This window comes from Scheffersomyces spartinae (assembly GCF_019049425.1).
Source record: "Scheffersomyces spartinae strain ARV_011 chromosome Unknown scaffold_10, whole genome shotgun sequence".
NCBI lineage: Eukaryota > Fungi > Ascomycota > Pichiomycetes > Serinales > Debaryomycetaceae > Lizanozyma > Lizanozyma spartinae.
Window position 1 is genome coordinate 349,494 of NW_025065057.1, and position 14,900 is coordinate 364,393.

The following is a 14,900-nucleotide window of genomic DNA, read 5'->3' on the forward strand; positions in this document are numbered from 1 at the left end:
AACGACGATTTCGTACCCATTAAATTGTTTGAAAATTAAATTAGTTTGAGGTGATGCATACAAAGACACTATTTACAATAATAATCAACTTATTCTAAGAAGAGGGGGGCTATTACTTGTAATGATACAAAATTAATAGATTGTTATAGCTTTAGTGGTAGATTCACATACCTATATAATAACCACCAATTTAACATAATGCTATTTGGGATTGTCCACGACTTTTCGTTCCGAGTCTCACTATGTAGGCGCACTCACTATGTATAGGCTCACTATGAGCAAATATATACCACTCTCTTTTGCATTCATTTAACAAGCTTCCTTACCATGAACCTATTAAAGATCTTGGACGGGACACCCGAACCTCACATCATTGATTTGTATCTTGATCGAGTCAATGAAAGTGGTGATTATCATCTTGCAACTCCCATGTATGACTTTCAAAAGGAACTCACTGACCTGATTGTATCACTTCACTATTCAGATATCTTAAAGTATTGCGAGACAAATGATTCCAGTGATCTTATCATTAAATCCCTTGAGATCTGTATCAATAACTGTATGTTGGTCAGCAGTCATCCGTATCTTCTTATTAATCATTATATGCCCAAGAATTTGGTTCTGAAGGGTATGTCAAATAAGATCGCTGAGACTTCGGGGAAATTTAGTGTACTTAAAGACTTGATCAATGTTATCGTTAGAAACCGTTCCGTCGAACCAAAGGAAATTGGTATAGTCATGAATAATAATACAAAGCTTTTCGATTTGGTTGAAGCAGTCTTGGTGGGGTGTACCAAACTGGGTCAACTTAAACGTTATGTGGGAAACTATGTAAAAAAGGAGTCTTCAAAAGTTGGAAAGAATAATAATAATATTAATAGTACCAGTAATAACAATACTATTAATACTGCTGTAAATAATGGTTCAGCTTCTAATGGCTATAAAATGGGTGGTAGTGGTTCGACATTTCACTTGATTCCACATGATGGTGCATTGACTAGAGATGAGGCCAGATTGTCACAGCTCAGCTTTGATGCACTTATAGTTTTTGATGGATACGTTGATACCAAAAGTGTCTTTTTCACTAAACTTCGAACTCAAAATAGAAGAGGTGAAGCTTGTATCATACGGTTAGTACCTATGAAAACCATCGAACATGTTCAATTGTATTATAAAGATAAGAAAGATGATAAAGATTATCTTTATAATTTGATTTCAGCCATAGTGTGTCTTCGAGATTTCATAGGCAATTTACCTCCTGATTTGGTACCGATTTATAACCAAAACTTGAATTATTTGTCTGAAACATTTTTTAATAAGCTATTCCAAGCCAATAATAAGACCATCACAAGTTATCCTGAATGGCCATTGCCTGATTTGCCCAAGATTCATAAGTTTAGTTCTGCAGATGTGGAAAGATCCTTATTGACTGAAGTACATTATCATTATACTCCATATGATAGTAATAATGGAGGAGGGGATGGGAATAAGGATGATCTTGATAAATCTTCAACCAATAAACGAAGAAAGGAAACTTATTATGAATTGAAAAGACTTCAACTGGATTATGTTACTAATCCGTTAAAGAATGAAATCAATGAACTTATAGGTATTCAATCTCATGCTGCTATCCCACCACCAAAGAATAATCATTTACTTACTCATACGATATTATTCCAATTGAATACGGCATATATGGAATTAAAACTTGCAAGGGAGGAAGAGGAATGTTATAGGCAGTTTAATTCCGATCACGTTCAAACTAATCGATTAGGGAGAAGAGCCTTAGAACTCAAGCGAGTTTTATCCAAGGTTTTAGATGAATTAAACCATTGTGAATCTCGAATCACGATTTTCAATAAAAAGATTATTAAAAGAACTGAAGAAAATGAATCTACTTTGGGTGTGATTGGAGAAATCACCAACAAATTGGAGAATTTCACAGAAGAAAATGAAATTACCAATAAAAAGGCTTTGACATATATCTCTAATCAATTGAAGATATGGAATCTTCAACAAGAATTGAGTCAATCATTGGATAAAATTAATCTGAAGGCTGAAGAAAGGAAATATATGGAGAAAGAAATAGACAATGCCAAACTTGCCATTGAAGATTCCAAACTTCAAATCCAAAAAGTTGAGCAAGATATAAAAAATACGAAGACGAAATACGATAATATTGAAGTTGAGGTTGAAGTAGAACATAAGAAGTTTAAGAAACAGAAAACAGATTTGATGGAACGACTTCAAGAAGTCAAAGATTCTAATCAAAGTTTAAAGAATCGATTAAGTTATAATGTACGATTTTTACGAGACACTGCTCATTTAAAGAAACGGAAAGGAAGAGGACTAACTCCAGGCAAGTAAAACAACTGCATATATTAGACTAAAGAGCATATATGGGCATTTCAGATTTGATTGAATCAAGAATAAGAACATTATTAATTGGACTTTCCTTTTTACTGATCATTTGAATCACATCTTGAGCCAAACAACCACCTATTATAGCAGCAACCGGAGAAAACTCAGTGAAGGCATTTCTGGTGAATAATTCGACATACTCATCAGTTATAATTGATGAAGGAATGTTTAAGGCTTTACATATGTCCAAAGCTTTACCCTTTAAATCATTATGAGCAAGAATACTTTCGGGATTCTCCGGTCTTTCAATCTCCAATAAGGCAAAGATTATTGGTAAAGCCCCAGATAATCGTTTCAATTGTCGATTATTTAATTGATGAGGTAATTGTTTAGAGTGGAAGATATCTGAGATTTTATTGAAATTATCTTTAATGGTAACCAATTCTTTTCCGTTGCCTCCCAGTTCAATTTTTATTATTTGTTTCACATGATTCAATTGGGTACCCGGTTTCCTCTGTTGGTTCCCCGTATCCCATTCACAAGTGGCTTCATGTTGAATCAAATCAGTGAAGATATAACCAAATAATCCATGCAACCCAGTGAAATACACTGGGACTTGATTTCCTCTACAAATGTCATTTAATTTTATCATTTGTTGTTTGGTTAATTCAGTGCCTATAACTAAATTGAACTCCGAGAAATACTCGGGGGAATCCGCCAAAAGCTGATCTAAAGATTTTATATTGATTGTAAGTTCAACTCTCAGATTTAATTCCTTTATGGATTCAACTATTAATGGTAGTTTTACTTCTCCAATGGCTTTCTCTTCCTTCGGAAGGAAGAACTGACTAGAATAATCTTCTTCTTTTACTTTACTATCATCAAGTAATTCAATTGAATGCAAACCTCCGAGTACTAGATTCTTAACTATTTCTGTTCCTATACCTCCAACATTTATTAGTAGTAGTTTGAACGATCTTAGTCTTAATTGGGTATCCATCCCCCATAATCGAATCTGTCTATCATAAAGTGCTATTTCCTCTTTGGTAAGACCGCCAGTCATTGTAACCTTGACCAAGGTATCATTGACTGTCTTTGAAGCTTTCATCATTGGAAATTTACTTATATTGGTCGGTGCTACCACCATGGAATACATTTTTGGGTGCTACCATATGATTCATACACAGATGCTCTATATATCCAGTATATTTAACTAGATCCACTAACAACTAACTTCTGTAAATGAGCCATAAATACTTGTAAAGACACATCATCGGTCAATACAATTGCTCCACCAGCACCAAATGTAGAATTATTGTTATAAGTGGTGGAAGGATTCAATTTGGCGTATAAGAATCTTGCTTGAGAACCACCTTCTTCTGTATCAATAAATCTTGGTAATGGATATCTATCAGATAATAATTCAATGGCTTCTTGTTTGGGTAATTCTAACAAACTCTTGAAGTTTTCATAATCTGGTAAATCTTGGTATCCAGCTTTTCTCCATTGAGCTATGGTTTTCCCATGGTAAATTAAAATGTGAAAGAAGGTATCCAATAACAAGATTCGATCATCTCTAATGGAAACAGAATCCAAAAGCACGGGTTCTGGTTCATTATCCAATGAAAAGGATGTCAATGATGGTTGAATCATAAGTAATGAATTGTTGGTATCTTCATTGACGAAAACGTGTCTATAGAATGCTGTTTCATCTGGAGAATTGTTAAACACTTGTAAGAACTGTGATCTTCTCAAGTAATATACGAATTGAGGAAATAAGGAGAATGGTGGAGGTAATCTAAAAGATTCTCCAACATCTTTTCTATAATCAGCAAATTTCTGACATAATCTGATAAGCATCCGATCAACCCATCTTAAAACATCTGCACCATCATCTTGTTCTGCTTTGAATAAAGTAACTCTGGCTAAAAGGACAGCAGCAGCTTCTTGATCAAAGGAATTGGTCAATGTTTGTTCATCTTGAGTCAAATAATTGGAAATAGTAGTGACTCTAATTCTAAATGTCCCAGAAGAATGTTGATAATGAGTAACAAATTGAATAAAACATTGGGAATTTGGTGGTAATGGTTGAGTATTAGCAATATCAAAGAATACAGCATAGGAATCCTGAGGTGAAATCCCACATAATCTATATTGTGAAGTACCTCCTAGACCCAACTCATTTTCAGAAACATTTGGTGATTTAATATTCAATGAACTTGCATGTCCAATTAATCCACTTACTTTTAATTCTCTAGAAGTTTTAACTTCTAAAGTACCATTGAATCCCATAAGAAGATATCCATCGGAATCCTTATTAAACAATCTAAGGAATGATTGTTTGAAAATAGAAGTGGTGAAAGCATCGGTTAATAAAATGGTTCCACCAGTTTTATTAGACATGCCTCTCATTTCATATAACCCAGTTTGATCATAACAACCAGCAAAAATATCAATAATATGGGAATTCTTAACGGCCCTATCAGCAATCATTTCATAGTATTTCGTTGCTTTCTTCATATGCTTGGCAATACTATTATCCTTATCAATATCACTATGAGATCTAAGAGCTTCTTTCAAATGTTGGCCAACAATCAAACCAGGTGATAAAGAACATGGACCTCCGGTGAACAACATGATTCTGGCACCTGTACCAGGGAAAGCAGATCCTAATAAAGTAGTGGCAACGTTAAGAGCAGATCCAGTACATCTAAAAGGTCTGTTTCCATGAGCTACAGGCCATGAATCTTTACTCAAGTTTTCCAAAATAGCAGTTAAACCAAATTCAACATCTTCAACAGGTAATAAGAATCTACTTAAAGAATTAACAAATTGTGGTCCCCCATGGATTCCTCCTCCATGGCCTGGACTTAATGTTGGTTTATTTAACATTTCACTGATTTGTTTTTCTGTATATTCTTTATCACCTCTAAAGATATATGATTTGTTGATCTTTTCTGAGCCCAAATCATAAACTTGAACCATTGTTCCATAAGCAATGAACCCAACCAATGCATTTGGAGGTAAGAAACTCAAAGAAATCGTTAAAGATTCCTTCAAGGCATTCAAATTATCTTCATCTTGACAAGTATCCACAACAAACATGAAGATCGGAGGGTTTTGCACAGGTCTGGCAGTAATATATTCAATGGTGGAATTAGCAGCATTTAATTCCAATGGTAAGTTATCATAATTGATTCCTTTATAAACACCAGGTAATCCATTTCTGTTTTTACACATTGTACACATCCAAAAACCACTGGGGTCAACAGAACAATAAGGATTCAAAATAGCCTTACAACTAGCATTTTGACATATAACAGGATCATATTGGGCAATAGCCAAATCTTCTTTGGCTTTCAATGGTGTATATAATGCACCAGTAGGAACAACTATCTTAGCAGCTTCTGCTTTTGTAGAAGGGAAACAATTCCATGATAAACGTACTCCATTCATATCTTCAGCTTCTTCAAAGTCCAATGGGCCATCTCCCCCCATTTGTTCTTGGCCGTCAAATTGTGACCCATATTGAAGATTATCCATATTTGATAATTATATAGTTTTATGTGCTGTTATACCTAGATAAATTATGACTGGTCACTTTATGACTCCTCACACTGTGACAGCAGCTACTTGAGTCTATTCAATTCAATACGAAAGCGCACACTTCTAGAGAGTTTCTTGTATTGGTTGGCAAGTTGTAAAGTTTGTTTGTTTGATGCGTTGGTCAAAATTTCAGTGGTCCTGCATATAGCGGGGTCGTTTGGAATCAACGAATCTGTAATTGACCAAGTAGTGTACTAATAAGCTGTATGCATAGAACACATATGCTAGTGTGCAAATCAAAAGATACTTGTAATAGTGGAATAGAATGTAGTCCATATGGTAGTGTACTTGCTAACAATATGTACTAGACCCAATTTACTTACACATGACAGTAGTATCAAACACTGAAGATTGAGGTACTGGACCCAAATTAATCAATGGGACTAATTTTGGGAAGTGTCGTCTAATGCATTCGTATCCTCCTTCATACAGGTTGCCCAAATCTTTATGAGGACAAATGGCATTCAATGAGTTGTTAGTTGGAAGACTATCAATTAATGATTTAATCACTGATAATTGAAGCAGTTGGAATGAAATCACAAAGAGGTTGTGGCATTGTCTTGCATCTAAACGAAGATTATCACCGATGGTTGTAAAATGAAGAATCCGAAGACTGGAAGGCAATGAACTGGGGATACTAGTGAATGTGAATTGATGTTCAGTCATTCTTAAATTGCAAAGTTTAGTCATCCCATGAAGTCGAAGTGATGAATTGGCCATTGGTAATTGACAATCTAGGGTTTGTAAATTGGGGAATAGTTCAAAATCAACGTTTTGTAATCCAGCAATGGGTTGTAAACATTTCAAGTTCTTTACATGAACAAACGGAGTTAAAGAATAATCTTTTTGTTGGATATCGCTATCGGTGATTAAGGTATGTAAACTGGGGAACTTGTTGAAATCCATTTCCATAGTACGAACACCAACTATTTCCAATCGACGAAGTCCAAGACAATTTTTGGTATTGAAAATTGTATCCAACCCTTCTGAAGTTGGAGTATGGAAATCTGATACTTGAATTGGAGTGTGTGCTTTAATTGAGCAATCTTTCAAATTGGAGGGGAGTAACACTTCACTAAATGAATTAGAATGCCATGCAATATTTAACCTTGTAAGTTGATTACTACCAAGAAGAAATTCTCCAAATGTCTTCAATAATAAATGATCAGGTTGATGGAGGGTGATATTTATGGAATCAATATGAGCTGGGAAATGGAAAAAGTCTGCAATTGAAGTAATCCGAACCATTCCACGATCTTCCACCGTGCGTTTGAGTAAAGTTTGGTGTTGTTTGAATACATCATTCTTGGAAAGTTGCAACGCAGAAGAAATATAATATGTAGTATGGAAGGGCCCAACAATACATTGGGTTTGAAGGTGTTCATCATTTCTAGATAAGAATGCTTTCAATGCTGGTGGATCTTCTACATCATCTGATACTCTTGATGTTACTATCACTGCTGTTTGTAAATTTGGAAGTTGCAAATCTGCTACCCATTTCTCAACTGGGATACCCATAAGTCTTAAAGTTGATACTGAGGTTGGTAATTTCAAATCAAACAGTTCAATAAACCAACTTGAATGTAATTCAAACGTCGAAAGGTTCTTTGGTAATACCCAACCATTAAAGGAATCCAATCTGAATCCATTATCATGGTTAATATCAATCACGAGTTTGGATAAAGTTTCCGGTAATTCAAGTTGGGACACGATCACATTTTCAAGAGTTAAAGATGTAAGACAAGTAGATTCACTTAAATCCAAAAGTGCTGGACATTCAAAGAGATCCAGATTTGCAAGTTTCAACAGCAAATGTTTTATATGATCAGGTAGGAACAATTCAAGTTGTGGTGATGGTTGTAGGAACCCACTGTTTTCCGAAGGACCAATATTCATAGTTAAAGATTCCAATTGCCTGCTGGTAGGTGTCCGGGTGTTGTTGAGCCAAACACACCAATCCAAAACATCATTATTGGATATAGTTAGGATCAATTCTGTTAAATTAGGACATACCAAAGAGATTCTATGAGGACTCAAGCCTTCATCATTAATTAAAGTCAATCTTTGGAGGTTATAAAGTTGAAGGGTCACTGGTTGTTGTCGTCTCTTAGAGCTATCATCAAGATCCAATTCCAAGAATTTTAAGGAGTTGGGCAAATGTTGTAGTAGTTTCCTTTCTGAAGAAGAGTTGATTCTAATACTTGTGAACCTATAAAGATCCAAGTTATTATTATCTATACTGGAAAGCGGAATCCAACCCAAGACAGTCAAATCTATATTCTTTGACATCAACAAGAACGGTTGCAATCTCTTTAAAAGAACAAAGTTCAGCCACAGATCAATGACAAGTCTCTGCGGGACATGATTATATTTGGCCATAAACCTTATGAAGATGGGGAGTGGCATATGATTTAACTTTTGAGTCTCATTGATTTGGTACACTAGCAGTGATTGTAGATCGTCTAAATCATCCACCGACCAAACATACGGAACCAGTTGGATATATATGGTTTGAAACACAGCATTGAATGGATTGAAGTGATTGGGAAGCACTTGGTGTAAGTTAAGGAGGGATGCCAAATCTACATGTTGTAAGACTAAGCTAAGCAATTCAGGGGGTAAATTCTGTAGCATTGTCAAATAAAATCACACAAGGCACTTCAATAACTAACTATGGTATACATTACTTTTGGCTATGGACTTAAATCAATTGTATTTCATAATATATACTGGTGTGTGAGTGTGAAGGTAGTCCGAGCTCTCCCACTGTCTCACACAGTGCTCTTCTCCTCCTTATGACCCCCCCCCTTTGTTCTGTATGTTGTCGCAGGTCATAATCAAATTATAATGTCTCCACAAAAACAAATTATGTAACAGCCAACTAGCACAACTAGCACAACTAGCACAACTAGCACAACTAGCACAACTAGAACAACTAGAACGACTAGAACGACTAGAACAACTAGAACAACTAACTTGTGCTTATGGCTAATTGGATGCTTGTAGCTCTCTATTAACTGATAATACATGCGCTCTCAGCATTGCGGATAAAGTCAAAAACGCAGTCATTACTCCAAAAACTAACAAGAAGTAGGAACCGCTTTTACCTCCCAACTTAACTATGCCTAGCACTGTCATGGCCGCCATGCAGTAGTAAATTGACATTATTATTACATACTGTCTATTATTGTCGATCCAAGACCACCATGCACATACAGGCAACTGAATTGCATCTGTCATGTCAAAGCAATGTCATGTACAAGATTGTGAGATTTATCTTTGCCGAAAAAGCCAGGCTTGGTTAAGGCTTGCCATGATGTCAGAGAGGACTTCACGACCTCGGCACGCTCCAAGTATTAAAACGTTTAGTCACGTGAATGAAGAGGTTTATAAAAGATGTCACGTGACAGAAATAGGGCTATTTTATGTAGAGTAGACCTGAGTTATATAGTAGTCATAGAGTAGTCATTAATAAGAATAGTAACCTGGTATTCACATAAGACAACAATAGTATACTTTGATTGTATTATTCAATACTATCAAACGCAAAATTGCTAGGATGACTAAATGGCCATAAAGTATGAGCATACCGCAAGAATATTCAGGAATGGTATACTCTAGAACAGTAATAATTATACTATAGAACAGAAGATATTATACACTATAGTACACACTATCTCACTATACTTCACTATCATAGAGTATATATTATATAGTTGCGCAACACGTCTCAGTATCGTCTCTTTTATCATATATTCTTTGTCCCAAATTGGACTGTCGTACACAGTGCAAATTTTCTCACTGATTTTTTTTTCACTAACAATTTTTCACATCACTTTCTTTTCAAGTGACATCAATTAATCGCTGGTAACCGCTTCTGCTATCGGTGTGTCGTTGTAGAACGAGAGGAATAGATTGGTGTTGCAATTATATTATTGGCTCCCTTTAAATTATTATCATTTCCCCAAAAATAAAAGTATAACCTTACTGAAAAAAGAATAGTAACCCACTGATCTTTCAGTTTACAATGTCTTCCAGTCCAATTTCATATGCTAATGTAGCAGCTAATGGTTCTGCTGAACCAGTGTCCGGTTCTGCTGCTAGTACTGTTGGTGCCAATTCTAGTACCACTACCACTGCTACTACTGCTACTACTACTGCTACTGAGAGTAGTAATGTCGTACCTGAAGAATCAACAGTCACTTCTGAAATTCCTCCATCTGAAATTTCTAAAGCATCGTCGACATCGACATCTGCTCCCGCTAAGAAGGAGAAAAAGATATTGGCCCCTGCTCCAGTTCCTACTGAATCTGTCTGGGGTACTCCTACTGTATCTGCGTCTTCGTCAGTCTCCAATGGCGAAGACACCTCCGCATCATTGCCTACTGATACCCACCTCCAATCATCCATTTCTGAAAAATACCCTCAACTAGCTGAAGCTGCTACTGCCTCAACTTCATCCAAATCATCCCTGCAAAAGTTTATCAAACCAATTACCACTAAATGGGTGCCTATCACCGCTAAAGTGAGTTTACCCAATCCCAGAAACAACCCAAACTCCAACAACTCCAACGGCAACTCCAATAGCAGCAGCAACAATCAACAACGTCAGAATAAAAAGAACAAGAACAAGAGTAAGAACTCTTCAGCCAGTAATGGCCAACAACAACAACATCAACAGAATGGCTCTATTAAGAAACAAACTTCTCAACAGTCTCTAAATAAGAAGACTCAAAGTGTTGATTCTAGTGAGCAATTTGAAGAAGCTTCTTCTGGTGAATTTAGCTCTATGCCTGGTTCGACTGAATCTGGTGATACCTCATTACCGGATGCTTCCTCTTCTTCTGCTGTCCCATCTGAAAGCAAAGATGCTGATGAAAGATACCAACAACATGGTTATAACAACCAACCTCATAAAAACCAAAACCAACAAAACTACAAGCAAAACTATTACCCTCAAGGATATGATAATAATAGACAACGTTTTAATGCCAACAACGGTGCTGTACCTAATATCTCAGGCATGCAAAGAAACTACAGACGTTACAATAATAACATTAATAATGGAGTACAGCAATATAGACAAAACCAATTTAATCTTCATGGTCAATTGCCCCCACAAGCTCCAATAGATCCACAAGCATCCATGCAACATGCACAAGTACAAGTACATGCACATGCACACGCATACCCTCCAAATGGATATTACCAACATCAAGCTTTTGCTCAAGCTCCAGGATATCCCTATAATAGTCACAATAATCGTGCGTACAAGCCTCAGAATGGTCAATACAGACCTTCAATGAGCAATAACAATAGCAGAAATTATAGAAATAATGGTGGGTATCGTCAACAAGTGAATGGAGGATTTGTTCCTAATAATGCATTCTACCCTCCCTCCAAATCACAAATACCTCCACCTATTTCTCCCAAGCAAGACCCTCAACAAGCATTAATCCAACAAATAGATTACTATTTCAGTTTGGACAATTTGATACGGGATGTTTTCCTCCGTAAGAACATGGACGAAGAAGGGTGGGTTCCTCTTCGGTTAATTTTGGAGTTTAAGAGAGTCAAGATCATTGTTAACGGGATTCAAAATTCCAACGAGGAAGAAACAGCTACTTCTGATGAACTGATCTTGGAAAGTGTTGATAAATGTGAGAATGTCGACATTAAGAAGGAAGGAACAACCATTGATGATGTCAAGTTACGTGTTAAAGAGAACTTTGAGCAATGGTTATTTACTGAGGCCCATTAGGACCAACAGTACTGATAGTACTAGTGATAGTACTCCCTCTACTACTGTTACTGGTACAACTGATACCACCACTAATACTGCATGCTATTCTAAAACCTAAATATGATTATTCCGTTGTATATATTAATTTAAATCTATATCTATTACTCTTCTTTCTGGGAAGCATCACCGTCTTCCAAGTCCGATTGCGTATCGTCGTCCCGAATCAATTGCAAGTTTCTAATGATGACCTCATCAGCCACTTCACCATCCAATTGAGTCAAGTATTCTTTCGGGATGAACTTGGGCCAAACCCATTTGGCACAGATGGCATAGAAGATCAACACCGCTGGGAACCCAATCGCAGCCTTGGTCAACGTTATCACAAACTCGCACATCCCAGCAATCACCTGGAGTACCGTATAAACCATAGGCCATTTCTTGGATCCAATCTGAGCCATTTGTTTGAACTTGACAGGACATGAATCCAGTTCAATGTACCGTGGATCAAGAAAATGGAACCTTATTCGATCAACAACAATATTGGAATCTAATCCATTTATACCCATAGTAAAGAATAACCCTGCTAAAATGGCTTGAGGTATAAGTCCTAAAACGTGTAGGAAAGGTTTGGTCATAAATATAAAAGTAGCCACTCCTTGTAGAGTATTTGTTAATCTCTGTTCCACCACCTCCTTAACTCTTCCGTGTCTATCATGGACCAAAAGAGATTCAGTGTGTAATGGAGCTTGAGGAATCAATCCATTAGGGGCAGGAAACCCCAATAACCCGGCAATACCAGTGGTGATCCCTAAGAGAGCAAAATCGTAATGAAACGATGAAGGTTTCTTCAAAGGGTATCGTTTTGCCTGACACATCAAGGACAGGACATTATGATCAAAATAAAACAAGATGGTCAATAATACCCCAAAGGGGATGGCAAGAAACACGTCACCCCAAGAGATATTTGTATTTGGCCAGAAATGAATAAACCAACCATGAGGACGGACCAGAGGGTCTTTACCCGCTGTTGGTTCGAAAGCTGTGGTAATAGGAAGTCGTTGCAAATCAACATTGTTTAAGTACCCACCAAAATGCATAAATCCACTAAAGAAGATCACAGACATGGGGACACCGTAATCCACAAACACTTTACGAACATGATGATTGAAATAATGTAATTGACTGCCAAACACCTGGGAACCAACACCAAAGACAACCATCAAGATACTAAGCATGACAGAACAGAACCCACCAGCAACAGAGTGTTCAAACTGACGACTGAGAATCTGAACTCCCTTTTGTAAATAGACAAAATTAATAAAGAATCCAAACACATCACACGAGAAGTTGGTAATAAAACTTAAGTATGAGACCCAATTCAAAAGGGCCATCACCAAATGCATTATCATTGACCAAAGATATATCCAACACATAAAGGGGAAATAAGGAGTCCCTCTATCCTTAATCAAATCATACACAGTATATGAAAAAATAGCAATAGGTCCTGTGACTCCAACTATACAAAGTGGTTGACCCAGAAATAACCCAAAGACTACTCCAGCCAATGCACTGGAAAATAAGATCTCGTTGACTCCATACGCATTGTTGGTTCTATCAAACATATCTTGGGCAAAGGCAATAGCTGGTAACAAGTTGGTGAAGAACACAAAGATTGTCAGTGGGATGACTCTATAGTTCCAAGCATCTTTGAAATCTTGAGCATAGTAAGGTATTCTTGATGTGACATCGGTATATATTCCTAGCCCTACTTTTCGGGAGAGTCTTAGGAAATACTGCATTGCGAATAACTATCGTACTTATACTATCGTACTTATACTATCGTACTTATACTATCGTACTTATACTATTGTACTTATACTATTGTACTTATACTATAATACTTATACTATGAATGTATTTGTAGGTCAACTCGAGATGAAAGGGGACCTTATTTCTCTTATATACACAAATAAAGTGCATCATCTAGTACGAAGTTATATGCACAACAGGGGGACTTCTCCATTCCAATTTACATCGCCGCTGAACTACGTCAGAGGTTACCCGATTAGGATGAGGGCACTCGTGATTGATCCGAGTCTAATGCCAAGTAAGACATTGTTACCAAGTGAGACAGGTGGCAATAGATGGAGGAATGAAAATGAGCTAATTAGTCGTCCTTGTGGGGATAAAGTGGAGAGGGGGTTATGATGATGACGATGATTGACTGACGTCTACCATTAGGTCATTATCCAGAACCGAGCAGTACACGACTTTGGGACTGTGTAATTTAGTTCACACTCTGATATTACAAAGATAGATAAGATAGATAGTTATGAGTTGATCTAGAGATAATTAGCAGTGGTATTATATCGATCAGGTGGAGCAACGTGTCTTAATGTAGTATGGATAGTTAGAGTATAAATTAACGTGAAAGTAGCAATGAGGCGGTGAGGATATATAATAGCACTAGTGTGTGCGTACTACAGTGCGTGTTCGCATACTATAACATATTGAATAAATACATTGTAGTGTATAGTAGTATCGCTTTAAAAGGCTATAGTACGGTATAGTAGGTTAAGTATGGTATGTATAGGGTACGGTATAGAATGTAATGTGTATAGATCTTCATATTCTTCTTTACCATGATTCGAATAGCCCATTTGGGTGCCGGCCATCATGGTCTAGATAAAACATCTAAATACGAACAATTACTATATCGGTCCTTACGTAAGAAAACTCCGCTAGAGACTTGCGGAGTCATTGAAGCAAATCATCTCACAAACACCGGCAAGGGATCGAATCTCAATATCGATGGTAAAGTTAAGTGTGATGGCTGTTTCATCTCATTAGAGAATAACATCATCAAAACTGGTTCCATGTTCAATGTCTCTAATAAACATCCAGTCAACTGCGTGATCCAAGTTTATCGTCAACTAGACAATTGGCTGAGTGCCGTCAATAAACCTTACATACTAGACTATGATAATCTACACCATTTAGCTATATCATTGGAACACGACGATGACGATCTGTTGATAACCAAATCGACTCGTCACATTTATACAAAATATAAAGATCAGGTCAAAAACAATATTATTGACAGTTTATCTGATACCACAGGGGTAACTGATGTATCAGAAGTGTGTGATACCATAGGGGTAACTAATATAGATGTTGAACATAAAACAGT

The 14,900-nt window shown here is 36.7% G+C and overlaps 6 protein-coding genes across 6 annotated transcripts; 2 read left to right on the top strand and 4 right to left on the bottom strand.

The window, feature by feature from the left end:
- Nucleotides 1-327: 327 nt before the first annotated feature.
- On the top strand, nucleotides 328-2,367 carry HDA3 (uncharacterized protein; the record flags this gene model as incomplete). The annotated part of the gene is made up of 1 exon (XM_043191320.1): nucleotides 328-2,367. The coding sequence occupies one exon, from the start codon at nucleotides 328-330 to the stop codon at nucleotides 2,365-2,367; it is 2,040 nt and encodes a 679-aa protein (XP_043049332.1).
- Nucleotides 2,368-2,386: 19 nt separating this feature from the next.
- Nucleotides 2,387-3,508, bottom strand: KQ657_000478 (E1 ubiquitin-activating protein; the record flags this gene model as incomplete). The annotated part of the gene is made up of 2 exons (XM_043191321.1): nucleotides 2,387-3,454; nucleotides 3,503-3,508. 2 exons carry the CDS (start codon nucleotides 3,506-3,508, stop codon nucleotides 2,387-2,389), a joined length of 1,074 nt encoding a protein of 357 aa, XP_043049333.1.
- Nucleotides 3,509-3,570: 62 nt separating this feature from the next.
- On the bottom strand, nucleotides 3,571-5,904 carry SEC23 (GTPase-activating protein; the record flags this gene model as incomplete). Its single annotated transcript, XM_043191322.1, has 1 exon — nucleotides 3,571-5,904. The coding sequence occupies one exon, from the start codon at nucleotides 5,902-5,904 to the stop codon at nucleotides 3,571-3,573; it is 2,334 nt and encodes a 777-aa protein (XP_043049334.1).
- Nucleotides 5,905-6,282: 378 nt separating this feature from the next.
- KQ657_000480 (uncharacterized protein) lies at nucleotides 6,283-8,373 on the bottom strand (the record flags this gene model as incomplete). The annotated part of the gene is made up of 1 exon (XM_043191323.1): nucleotides 6,283-8,373. One exon carries the CDS (start codon nucleotides 8,371-8,373, stop codon nucleotides 6,283-6,285), a length of 2,091 nt encoding a protein of 696 aa, XP_043049335.1.
- A 1,621-nt stretch (nucleotides 8,374-9,994) lies between these two features.
- KQ657_000481 (La RNA-binding domain-containing protein) lies at nucleotides 9,995-11,728 on the top strand (the record flags this gene model as incomplete). Its single annotated transcript, XM_043191324.1, has 1 exon — nucleotides 9,995-11,728. One exon carries the CDS (start codon nucleotides 9,995-9,997, stop codon nucleotides 11,726-11,728), a length of 1,734 nt encoding a protein of 577 aa, XP_043049336.1.
- A 143-nt stretch (nucleotides 11,729-11,871) lies between these two features.
- Nucleotides 11,872-13,509, bottom strand: KQ657_000482 (uncharacterized protein; the record flags this gene model as incomplete). The annotated part of the gene is made up of 1 exon (XM_043191325.1): nucleotides 11,872-13,509. The coding sequence occupies one exon, from the start codon at nucleotides 13,507-13,509 to the stop codon at nucleotides 11,872-11,874; it is 1,638 nt and encodes a 545-aa protein (XP_043049337.1).
- Nucleotides 13,510-14,900: the final 1,391 nt, after the last annotated feature.